General features: G+C 37.5%; 1 protein-coding gene and 1 pseudogene across 2 annotated transcripts in view; one reads left to right on the forward strand and one right to left on the reverse strand.

Annotated features, from left to right (window-relative positions):
• The window catches only part of BAZ1B (bromodomain adjacent to zinc finger domain 1B), a 72,773-nt gene that overhangs the window by 46,290 nt on the left and 12,859 nt on the right, over window positions 1–13,624 (reverse strand). For both annotated transcript variants that reach the window (XM_063090124.1, XM_063090123.1), the window contains exons 4-5: window positions 4,942–5,143; window positions 256–377 (exon numbers count right to left, since the gene is read on the reverse strand). In XM_063090124.1, coding sequence (XP_062946194.1) covers window positions 256–377; window positions 4,942–5,143 — 324 coding nt within the window. The remainder of the gene's footprint in view (window positions 1–255; window positions 378–4,941; window positions 5,144–13,624) is intronic.
• LOC134371647 (protein BEX4-like) lies at window positions 2,041–2,573 on the forward strand (annotated as a pseudogene).

Raw genomic sequence — 13,624 nt, forward strand, 5'->3', positions numbered from 1 at the left:
TTTAAAGCTCAAATGTAACTTACTCTTACATCCTAGTAATTCCTATTTTAAAAAGGAAAAGAATGCTATCTCCTAGGAAAGAAAATAATTTAATTTAAAGTTGTAATTACTAAGACTAAAAAATCATTCAGAATTTGTTGTACAAAGACATTTACACTTTTCTTTAGCATATTTCTCCAAGAAAACCAACCCCGTGGTATTTTCTTAAACAACATCTACCACATGTAAGAGGTTTAATGCAAGGTGTCAACTAACCTTATCTTCATTTTGCAGTTTCACATCATATTTGTGAGGCAGAAATTTTGGAGGAGCCCATTTCCTTTCTCCTTTTTTTAATGAAGTAGGGAGTTTTCGTGGAGATCTACGTGCTCTGTCATCTAGTCAAATTAATTGAAAATTAGAGAAAAAAATAATTCCTTTAATTCTATTCATTTATTCATTAACAATAACCTTACTGATTACAGCACTGGGTGATGTAGCACAAAGATAAATCATAATGTCCTTAACTTCAAGAAGCTGAAGTCTATGGGGAGAGTCAACAAGAAAATAACAATACTAAATTATTATGTGGTAAATAATATAATAGAGGTTGGCACAGAAAAATACTATGACAGCATAGAGAAGGAATGCCTAATTCACAGTCTGGAAGGTAGGCAGGAAAGACCTAGAAAGAACATGACTTGTTCAGAGATTGGAAGCAATGAGGTATGGGTGAATGTGATGTACAATTCAGTCAAAAATCAGACTAAAGAGGTAGGCTGGGACCAAATTATAAACGGCCTTGTATACCATTTAAAGAAACTGAAAGTTGGCTTGTGAACACTAGGAAACAAAAGAATTTTTAGTCTAACTAGACATACATTTTGGAAAGATCACTAGTGTGGGAAAAAAATTAAGAAAAAGAAAATAATTTCAACAGACACAAGATGAAAAATATGGGAAAGTGAAACTGAAGGTAGAATGCTGAACATCTGAATTAATGTAACTAGAATGGAAAAGGAAAGAGAGGCAAGAGGTATTTAGCAGACAGACTTGGTGATCAACCAGTTGTAGGAATGTTAAAAGTATTCTGCCTTAGGGACTGAATACATGGTAAGAGAACATGAAGAGAACAGCAGGTTCTTATTTCGTTGCCTTGGGGAGACAAGAGTGAGATGATCAATTTTGCTTCACATATGTTGAATCTCAGTTGCCTGCAGGATACGCAAATGAAGATCACAGATCTAGAGTTAAGAAGTTGACCTTAGGGCCGAGCCCGTGGCGCACTTGGGAGAGTGTGGCGCTGGGAGCGCGGTGACGCTCCCACCGTGGGTTTGAATCCTATATAGGAATGGCCGGTGCACTCACTGGCTAAGTGACGGTCACGAAAAAGACAAAAAAAAAAAAAGAAGTTGACCTTAGCTTTAGAATCATCACCCAACACAGAGAGGAGTTTAAACTGTGGGCATGAATGAGACACAACAGTATGTAGACTAAAAAATAAAAAAGCAAAGGGGCTACCCAGTTAGCTCAGCTGGTTAGAGTGCGGCGCTGTAACAATTAGGACATGGGTTCAGATCCCTGCAAGGGCCAGCAGCCAAAGGAAAAAAAAAGAAAGTGAAGATAACATTCTCAAGAATCTTTGCTTGAATGATTGAATGAACAGGACAGACAAGAGAAACAATGGAGGACATGCTACTCTTTTTAGAAAATTGGGCTTTGTTTATAATTTGAAAAGAACCATTAGAGAGAGCTGAAAAGACTGTAGAGTAGAATAATAAAACTTGGCTAACGCGCAGCTGGCTGCACGTCAGACCCTGCCATCACATCAAACCCTGCCATCACATCAGACCCTGCCATCACTCTCTGGTTCGTTCCCTTCTTGGCGGTACCTGCCCCTGGTAGCCCTGAGGGCATGCGGGCCAGGGGCAGCCCCCAAAAAGTAGGAAGCGAGGGGGAGCAGGTCTGCAGTGTAAAGTGTCAGGTGGCACACCTCATGGGGGGGGGGTGGAAGAGGGGGAGTGGGAGGAGTAGATGACTGCAAGGATAGGCCCAGGAGTAATGGAGTCCAAAGAGGAACAAGCAGCAAAAAATCTCAAGGAAGAAAGTGCCTAGCAGGAAAATGAAGGAGGGGAGCAGGACCCCATGCAGAATGAAGAGGAATCTTGCCATTTTGGAGGGAGTGAAGGCCAGAAGCCTGGAGGAAATGTCAGACGGGGGTGGGTTAGGTGACTAACTTTCTTTTTTTTTCTTTTTTTTTTTTTTTTGTCTTTTTGTGACCGGCCGCACCTCGCTCAGCCAGCGAGCGAACCAGCCATCCCTATATATAGGATCCAAACCCGCGGCGGGAGCACTACCGCGCTCCCAGCGCCGCACTCTCCCGAGTGCGCCACGGGTCGGCCTAGGTGACTAACTTTCGACAGGCCATACCTAATAGGCATGTTGATCACAATGAAGTGGGAGATGATGTAGAAAGGTTTGTAGGGCAGATGATGGAAATCAAGAGAAAGACTAGAGAGCAACAGATGAAGCATTACATGTGCTTCCAAACTCCTGAACCTGACAATCATTATGACTTTTGCCTCACACCTTGAATCCTGAAGTTTTTCCTGAGATTGATAAAGTGGCCACCACTCTACAAGCTTGTATTTTTGTGATTTACTTTTTCTGTAATCCTTTTGGTGTTCCCACTTGTCAGTTTCTAATTGAATATATTATTTTGTCTCAGTCTAAAAGATTCTGTCAGCATGGCAATTTCATCCATTTTAGGAAAAAATATTCTTTTTATAATTTGAAGTTAATAGAGCAGTTTAAAAAGCAATCTATATTCCATCATCTTCTTCTTCCACCTTAGTTCTTATTTTGTGTTAATGTTAACTTTCCTCTACTAGTACCTGGACTCAGAATCCCAGTTGTCTTTGACAATTATTTTTTTCTTGTTGCCAACCAATCAGTAAGGAATAATTGTACCAATAATTCAACATCTGATACTTAAAAAAAAAAAAAAAAAGGGCCAGCCCATGGCTTACTCAGGAGAGTATGGTGCTGGTAACACCAAGGCCACGGGTTCGGATCCCCATATAGGAGTGGCCCGTTAGCTCACTGGGTGAGCGTGGTATTGACACCACCAAGTTAAGGGTTAAGATCCCCTTACCGGTCATCTTTAAAAAAAAATAAATAAAGAATAATAAAAGTTAACCCAAGTCCTTGAGAAAGTAAGAGGAAATGAAATTCAAAGCACAACTGTCTTGGCCAAAAGGAAAGACAGCCTCCTTCTAAGATGGACAACAAATACAGAAAATACAATGAAGTTAAGCACACAAAACTGAAAACGTCCTGCCCAATACATTATTTTTTTTTCTATAATATAGAAGGCAAGGTCATCTGGTGAGAAATTATTATGTATATTGAATTTGTCTACCATATTCCTATGGAAATTCTAATCAATTTCCTCCCAGAAAACATTCAGAGTATATAACAATTCCTTAGCCTACATACCACCCTTTCCAAATACTAGCAATAATATTATATCTCAATAATTAAAACATAAACTAAAGCACAGAAGACACTTAAAAAGAAGTCAAAGTATAAAACTTGGGGTTCCTGGAACCCAATGCTTCACACATAAAACTAACAATTATATATCATTGGTATTCCAATGATCTGATTCTAGAAGAAAAGTGTTAGAAGACATCATCAGACAATTCCTAACCAAGACATTTATCAATCTCAATGAATTACAAGTAATGCGCATATTACAAAACTTCAGTATCAAAAAAAAAGAAGAGAGAAACTGGAAAACATAAACATTAGCATTTATAATACAGATAGAAAAACAAAGCTGAATTATCAACAACTGGGGTGGGCCAGATACAAAGACAGTCTCAGAAGTTTCCTTCAACCTACAATAAGGAAGTCCCTCTAAAACCATCTACACATATCCAAAACATGAAAAGACACAAAAGAGAACAGAAGATAAATGACATAACATTCTAATCCAAAGTCTGTAACAGTTAAATAATGAGGTAAAATTATTTGCTCCTCTAATAGTCACGGGGAGGGAAATCACCATCCTCACATTGGTATACACACCAAACACTTTATCTACTCATATTTTTGGAGACAAAAGGAATATAGTCCAGTAAAATTCCTGATTTACAGTTTAAGAAAAAAAAAAAAGAGGGGGCTGGCCGGTTAGCTCAGCTGGTTAGAGCGTGGTATTGGCAACACTAAGGTCAAAGGTTTGTATCCCTACACACTGGCCAGCTGCAAATAAATACAAACACACAAAAAATAAATAAAACAAAAATGAAGGCCTCAGAGACTGAATAATTTTCCAATGAGCAGTGTCTCAGTTCTTCAATTTTCGAAACATTGTTAGTCTCCAGGTCCCTAAAAACTACTTTTAGACATCACAATGTTTCAGAATTCTAGAAGCTCTCATTTGACAGGGACTTAGCACCACACTCAGCCAGTGAGCGCACCGGCCATCCCTATATAGGATCCGAACCCGCGGCCTTGCACTCTCCCGAGTGAGCCACAGGGCCGGCCCTAGAAGGAAGTTTCTTAAAGCCACCTCATTGGCTTGTAACGTGAAAAGCAACAGGGATTAGAATAATTTGCTCCTCCTACCCTGATCACCCCTTTCTACAAATATGTACATATTTTCAATTTTAAAAGAAAAGGAAAGCAAACTTTCTTTGCCATCTTGTGTAGCTAGGAATGTGCACACGGATTTCTAAGCATCTAGAGGAAATAATTTCCCAAGGGTCTTGTTTAGGTAGATCTAAGTCTGGATTCACTTTATGAATATTTTAATTGTTTTCTGAACCATAAATGAACAAAATCATGTCTATATTAAAAACTCGACCACACATTTAGTTGCTAGAACTCTAAAAGACTTCTGTATAATAAAATAAGAGGGTCTCATAACTCACTAAGGAAAGCTAATATCATACGTACTAATACTTTCTCTCCTTCCTTCATCCTCTTTTACAATTGCTTCCTTCTTTTGATGGTCCTGAGCAATTTGACTGGAATTCTCTTTGTCACTTGATGGAGAATCGCAGGCACCATCAGATTTCTTCTCAGTGGCCTCTTCATCCACTTTCTCCAAAGGATGAATCTTTACAATCTTCACCTTAAGCATTTTCTCCTTCCCAACCTATAAAGGAGACAGGAGGGAAAAAAAATCAAAGATAATAAATAACTAGAAAGCTAATGTTCAGAATATATGATCCACTATACGTTCCTCCTCACCTAATGAAAATTCACTAAAACTTGAAAGTATCCAAGCACAGTGAATTCTTTCCAACTTTATTTCTCAGACTTCTAGGTTGAAACATGACTTTTTTTTTTTTTTTTTTTGGTGCCTGGCTGCTCTGGGGATCCAAGCCCATGACCTTGGTGTCATAAGGGAACTGAGCTAATACATGGCCAGCCTGTTGAAATATGACATTTTAAAAAATAAAATGATCACAACCCAGTTTATAATTCATGTACCAATATATTAAGGCCAAAGGGCAATCATTGGAATGGTCTGAAATATATGTATAGTTCAAGAATTTCCATTAAAAAAAAAAAATCACACACACACACACACAAGCGTACTTCAAAAGTTCATGGAAGGATTTGTATTATCTTTCAATTCCATTTTTCCACTAAATTTTTGAAACTTGTGTGTGTAAAATTGGATATGGATATCCAATTGTTCCAAAACCATTTGTTGGGAAGACTATCTTTTCTCCACTTAATTACCTTTCCACTACTATCAAAAATCAGTTATGGGGCTGGCCCCTGGCTCACTTGGGAGAGTGTGGTGCTGATAACATCAAGGCCATGGGTTTGGATCCCCTTACCGGTCATCTTTAAAAAAAAAAAAAAAAATCAGTTGTGTGTGTGTGTGTATGTGTCTGTTTCTGGTTTCTAGTCTGCTCCACTAATCTGTCTTAATACAGAAATTTTAAGGCTTGAAATGAGATAGTATTAGGTTTCTAAATTTGCTGTTCTTTCTTTAAAGTTGTTTTGGCTAGGTTCTAATTTCACAATCAGCTTGGCAATTCCTATAAAAAGTTCTTGGGATTTTACTGCAATTATGTTAAACCCATACATCAATTTGGGAAGAAATGACACCTTAACAATGAGTTTTCTGACCCATGAACAGGTATATCTCTCCATTTTTTAGGTCTTCCTCTATTTCTCTTATCAATGTTTTAAAATTTTTATTGCATAGATCTTGTCAATCTTTTGTCAGATTTACCCCAAGTACTTCATATTTTCTGACATTACTGTAAATAGTATTGATTTTTAAAATTTAAACTTCCAATTGTCACAATACGCAGAAATAAACATTGACTTTTGTACATTGATCTTGTATCTTGCCATCTTGCTAAACTAATTTATTATTTCTAGTAGCTTTTTTGGAAGATTCCATCAGATGTGCTACATAGCAATCATGTTGTCTGCAAATAATTTTACTTCTTCCTTTCAAATTTGGATGCCTTTTAATTCTTTTTATTGACATACTACAATGTTAGAGTGTGAGAGCAAACAGCCTAACTTGATTTTACGGAGCAAGCATTCAGTATTTTACCATTAGATATGATGTTAGCTGGAGGTTATTTGTAAATACCCTTTATCATAAGGTTGAAGAGGTTTCCTTACATACATGATCTTCTGAGTTTTTATTAATGTTAGATTTCATCAAATGCTTTTTGTGTGTCTATTGAAATTATTACATGGGATTTTTCCTCTTTATTAATAAGAACTACATCGACGTACAAATGTTAAATGTTAAACCAACCTTGCATTCCTAGGATAAACCCACTTGGCCATAATGTATTATCCTTAAGTGCTGAGTTTCACTTGCTAAATTTTTTACTAGAATTTTTACATCTATGTTCACAAGGGAATTTTGTGAACATAGATATAGTTTTTTCTTGTGATGTGCTTACATGGTTTTGGTAGCAGGGTAATGCTGGCCTTATACAATGAGTTGCAAAGTATTCGCTCCTCTTCTATTTTCTGGAAGCATTTGTACAGAACTGATATTATTTCTTCCTTAAATGTTTGGTAGAATTTACCATTGACAACATCTGGACCTTTACTTTGTAGGAAGATTTTAAATACAAATTCAATTTCTTTAATAGATACAGGGCTATTAAGGTTTCTACTTCTTGAGTTTTGGTACTTTGTGTCTTTCAAGGAATTTGTCTAACTTGTCAAACTTACTGACATAAAGGTGTTGATAATATCCCCTTATTATCCTGTCAATATGTGTAGAGTATGTAGGGATGTCACTTCTCTAACTCTTCACAGTGGTTAATTTGCATATTCATTTTTTTCCTGAGAGTTTGGCAAGACTTATGTCAGCACAGTATATCTTTTTCCATCCTTTTTACTTACATTCTTTTTGTATCTTTCTTTTAGGGAGCACACAGTTTGGTCTTGCTTTTTTATTCAATCTGACGATCACCTTTTAACTGAAATGTTTAGACTACTTATGTTTAATGTAATGATAGACATGGTTAGTTTATCTGCTTTCTACTTGGCTTTATCAAAACTGAAAATTGTTCTTCAAGAGATACTGTTAAGAGAATGAAAAAATATGAGCCATAGACTGAGATAAGTTTCTGCAAAAGCATGTATCCGATAAAGTACATGTATCCAGAATATATATGAAACTCTCAAAATCAAAAAATAAGAAAACAATCCAATTTTAAAAACAATAAAATATTTGAATAGACACTTCATCAAAGAAAATATGAATAAATGGATGGCAATAAGCACATAAGATGCTCAACGTTATTAGTTGTTTGGGGAAATACAAACCAAACCACATCTGAGGGCCGGCCCATGGCTAACTTGGGAGAGTGTGGTGCTGATAACACCAAGGCCACAAGTTCGGATCCTTTTATAGGGATGGCTGCTTTGCTCACCTGGGAGAACGTGCTGCTGACACCACCAAGTCAAAGGTTAGGATCCCCTTACCAGTCATCTTTTTAAAAAAAAGAAAAACACATCTGATACAACTCGACTATCAAAATGGCTAAAATTAAACAGATTGACCATACCAACTGTTGGCATAAATGTGAAGGAACTGGAACTTTCATATACCAATGGTGGGAATGTAATATAGTTTAACCATCTTGGAAAGTCTGGCAGCTTCTTAAAAGTTAAACCTATGCCTATTGTATTAGTCTGTTTCTGTTGCTTATAACAAAATACTTGGAACTGGGTACTTGGTAAGAAAATGAAATTTATTGCTTACAGTTTTGGAGGCTATAAAGTCCAAAGTCTAGGGTACACATCTCATGAGGGTCTTCTTTAGTGGTGGCTTTACAGCAATGCGGGGGTCTCACATGGCAGAAAATGGCAGAGCAGAGAGAGAGAGACTCTCATGTGCTCTCCTTTTAAAGCCCTCAGAATCACGCCCCTGACCACCATTATTAATCCATTCACTAGGGCACAGTCCTACAATCCGATCACCTCTGCAAGGCCCCACCTTTCAATTACCACAATAGGATTTCCCACCCTCAGCGTTTACAGTGGGAATTAAGCTTCTAATATATGAACTTTGGGGACACAATTCAAACAATCCACAGCACCTACCATCATGATCCGGCCATTCCAAGCCCAGGTAGGTATCCAAGAGAAAAGAAACCTATGTCCATACAAACACTTGTATACAAATACTCATAGCAGCTTTGTTAGCCAAAACAACCCAAATGTCTACTAATAGATAAATGGATAAACAAATTGTGGTATATACATACAATGGAACACTACTCAGCAATAAAAACAAATGACCTTTGATATGTGCAACAACAGGGATACATCTTGAAATAATTATGCTGAGTGAAAGAAGCCAGATAAAAAAGAATACATAATGACTCCATTTATATAAAACTCTAGAAAATTTTATATAAATTCCATCTACATAAATCTCTAGAAAATGATTCCATTTATATAAAACTCTAGAAACTAATCTACACTGACAGAAAACAGATCAGTGGTGGGGAAGCAGTAAGGAGTAGGTAGGAGAGAGACTACAAAAGGTGGTGGGTGTGAGGAGTGTTTTTGCTATCTTGATTATGGTATGAGTTTCATGTGTATATATAATATCTCGAACTGCACATTTTAAATATGTGCAGTTATCAAACTACAAAACTGCAAAAATTATCAAACTGTACCCTTTAAGTATGTGCAGATAACTTTACATCAAGTATACCTCAATAAAGCTATTTTTAAGCCAACTATACAGAGTCTCTAGCTTGTATCCAAACCCCTCAATTCTGAAAAGCTAAACCCTAGAGTAAAAAGCCTTGCCAAAGATTTCACAGCTGAATAGTAACAAAGCTGATCTAGAACCCAGGTCTTCTGACTCTAAGTCTCATGATTTTTTTCACTTTAACACCTAATGAGCTGGTCTTATATTGACCTGAAACTTTTAGATTGGCCAATAATTATCTGTGGATTTGAATGTACAACATTAGTAACTGGAAGTCACCCTTGACTTCTCTTTTTGCTTACCCTCCACATCTAATTAATCACTATGTTCTCTTCACTTCCAAAATATGTCCCCAACCTGTTTGCTCTTCTCCTATGCCACAACCATCCCCCTAACCAGTTCTCACTTGGACCACTGTAATAGCCTTCTAAGGTCTCCTCAAATCCACTCACCTGACTCATCCAATAAATTTATCCACATTCCAGCCAAAGTAGTCTTTTAAAAATAGATATGTAATCATTTTAACCACCTGTTTAGAACCCTGCAAAGGTTCTCCAAAGCTGAGAGTTCAAAACATGACAAAACCTTTGAAGTCCTGCACAAAAGCCAGTTCATCTCATACTACCACTCCTACCACCTCTCCCTGCCCCTGTCCTTACTCTCATTATATACCCTAACCACATTGACTTTCTCTGTTTTTCCAGTACAATGGCTTTCCCAATACAGTACAGGGGCAATTTTGTCTTCTCCTCTCACCCCCACTTTCTTCTCCAGGACATCTGGAAATTTCTGATTTTCACAACTGAGGGGGTACTACTGGCTTCTATTGTGTAGAGGTCAGGTATGCTGCTAAATATCTTACAACATGCAGGAAAGCCCCCACTACAAAGAATCACCTGGCTCTCAAAAAGTCAATAATGCCGAGGTTGAGAAACTGTTCCTGAGCATCAAAGTTCCCTTTTGTCTAAGGGCCTTCACATTTCTTATTCTCTCCCCCGGAAATACTCAATGTCCCTCTTCCCATGGCTATATCCTACTCAACCTTTGGGTTTCACCTTAAATATCACTTCCTCAGAGAAGCCTTACCTGACTCCACCAATTCTAGGTCTAAGCTGGATCCCTTATTATAAACTCTCATAAATACTCTGCCCTATGTGCTTTTCTTTTATGGCTCTTATCACCACAATTAAATACTCCAAAAAAACTGTGGATTTTGGTGACCACTGTTTTTCCAGAACCTAAAATATGCTCTCTACATAGTGGATCATCAACATTTATCTGGGATAAACAACTGAATATGGCACTTGAGGCAATGTTTGTGTCACCCTTCTAATGTCCACCAGATACACCACTTTTTATTTGTATCACACATATGAGTATAAAACATTTTAATGAATCATAAAATGAACACCTGTATATCCACCATGCAGGTTAAAGTACTGAACATTAAAAGTACTTCAGAAGCTCCCAGTGAGCCTACTCACTCCCCCATAAGGGTAACAACCATTCTAAGTTATTCAGTTTTGCCTGATTTGAGTTCTCTATCAATGGAATCACACTGTATTCCGTGATTCTGTGACTTCTTTCAAGTTTACATTTTTTCTGTTATAGATTATTCCATGACTTAACAATTTATTTATTTATTTATTTATTTATTAATTTATTATTTTTTTAAAAGATGACCAGTAAGGGGATCTTAACCCTTGACTTGGTGTTGTCAGCACCACGCTCAGCCAGCGAGCTAACCGGCCATCCCTATATGGGATCCGAACCCGGGGCCTTGGTGTTCTCAACACCGCACTCTCCCGAGTGAGCCACGGGCCGGCCCCAACTTAACAATTTACCCATTCAACTGCTGATGGATACTTGGATTATTTTCTATTTGGGTTACTATGAACAAAACTCTATGAATATTCTTACACAAGTCTCCTGGGATAAAATTAAGAGAGTAAATGCTCAAGAATAAAATCCTTAGTCAAAGAGTATATGCATAATCAACTGTATTCTGCAATGCCAAAGTGTTTACCAAAACAATTGTGCTGGCTCACACTATTAGCAGTGAATGAGCAGTTCCACATTCTTGTCAAAAGTTGGAAGTGACTTTCTTCTCTGCTAAACTGATTATCTCACTATGGTTTTGATTCAATTTCCTAGAATACTAATGAGTTTAAACATCTTTTCATGTTTATGAGCATACATATCTCCTTAATATCTCTTCCTTCTCCTCAAACCTTTCTTCTTCCACCTTGCAGATGTGTACACAGTATTTTCTTTTTGCCACTTCAAATCCACCTCCATTCTTCTCTACCTTACTTTGTGCTTAAATAGGCTGACCTTTATGACCTACACCAAAAGGCTTACTTGACCTCTAGATTCTGGTGAGTTCAGCCCATGCGAAGCATCAGCAGAATACCAGATGGCAGAAGAAAAGTGACACTGGGTATTTATTCCTCTGAATGCCTCCCTAACAGGCTGGTTATATCTCACTACCAAAGTACTCCTCAACAACTACAGCTACTCTCTCCTGATTCCTGTATCCACTCCTGCCCTTTGCTTCCTTGGGGTTTAGAAGTGGTAAAGTCTCCCCACTCTTGATAGCTATGAGGTACTTAACCTTTCCTTGTTAAGTTTTCCTTGATCCTGGATCAGACTGTTGACTATTGCCAACAGTCCTTTTATTAAGCTCAATTAAATTACACCACTTAAGTATGCCATGTTTCCTGCCAAAACAGTGACTGATATAAAGTATGTGGCTAAAACCTACTGGAGGGCTAGCCAGTTAGCTCAGTTAGTTAGAGCATGGTGCTGATAACACCAAGGTCTAGGATTCGATCCCTGTACCAGCCAGCCAACCATCAAATAAATAAATACACGCATACATAAAGGAACCCCCTGGTAATCCTAGACATTACAAATAAAAAGAAGTAGCTAGGAGATAAATGGAGTCAGAGTAAATTAGTGAAATAAAAAGGAAAGAACAAGGTCTTTGGAATCTGATCCACTAAGGAACAAAAGTTTGAATCTTGGTCCCATCACTTCCTTGCTATTGTAACACAAACCACTGTTGAGCTGACTAAAGCCATTCCCCTACGTCTTCTCTCTTGCCAGCTCCCCTCTTTTGAAGCTTAAAAAGCAACAAAAGGCAAATGTTCACTTCCTTAGATTCCCTGCAGCTATGCACCTAAGGGTGATTATGTAAGCCAAAGTCTAGACAGTGACATGTAAAGATACTGAGGGGGAAAGGGGATGCTTTACCTTTTATGCTTCTGGAAAGATTTTCTTACCCTGCCAGATAAGCATTTCCTCACTCTGAAGAGTCACAATTTCACAACCAAGAAGCAACAAAGGGGCTCTGCTGGTTAGCTCAGTTGGTTAGAGCATGGCGTCATAACACCAAGGTCAAGGGTTCGGATCCCTGTACCCACCCACCACCAAAAAAAGGTGAGGAGGAGGCAGCAATAAAGCCAAGGACCAAAACTCAACACACTGAGAAGAACTGGACAGACAGAGAGTCTAGATCCTTGACAATATTATTCAGCCTCTATACCAAATTTAGAGCTGCCTACTTCTAATACTTACTATTTGAGATAATCAAAAGCCCTTATTGTTTAAGCCTGTACTACTCAAAGTGTTGTCCCCAGTGTAATGGCATCATCACCACCCCGCAGCTTGTTAGAACTGCAAAAATTTAGGCCCCACTCTAGACCACCTGAATTCTCATGGGACAGGCCCAAGAATGTATTTTCAGAAGCTTTCTGAGTAATTTCATTTAGGCTAAAGTTTGAGAACTAGCCACTATTAGTCAGACATTTCATTACATACAGTTGAAAGCACTCATAACTGATACATATCAACCTGAAAAGCTATTTAAATGTCTGAACCCGTTTACAACCTCAAGATTTCTGTGCAGATTCTGCAAGACATTATGTGAAGCAACTAGCCCAGTATTCAGTACACAGATGTTTAACAAATGTCAGCTCCCTTTCTCCTAAACCTTACTTTAAGCTTTCAAAAGATTATATAGGGATTTCTTTAGTATTAGGTATCACTTTCACAATAGTTATACTTCATATATTTGGGCTGGAATATTAAAAAAAAATTTTTTTAAGTAGAAAAAGAAAAAAGTCAACTCTCTCATAATTATAGTGAAGACCTGGATTAAACATATCTGAAAGTCTTTTAAACGAAGTATGAAAAAAATTACAAAACCAAAAAAAGCCAAGATAACAGAATTATCAAAAAGAGATGAAAAAGAGAAATCAAGGATGTACTAGTACAGAGTGTGGTAATTATCACAGTATTAAACATTCTCAGTAATGAATATGGTTCTAAAATTTGGACCTTATAATACTTGAAAATAAGTAAAACAGAGTTCAAATATAACACAATTTTACACATATAGAAATTAATTCTACA

This window comes from Cynocephalus volans, chromosome 3 (assembly GCF_027409185.1).
Source record: "Cynocephalus volans isolate mCynVol1 chromosome 3, mCynVol1.pri, whole genome shotgun sequence".
NCBI classification, from domain to species: Eukaryota; Metazoa; Chordata; class Mammalia; order Dermoptera; family Cynocephalidae; genus Cynocephalus; species Cynocephalus volans.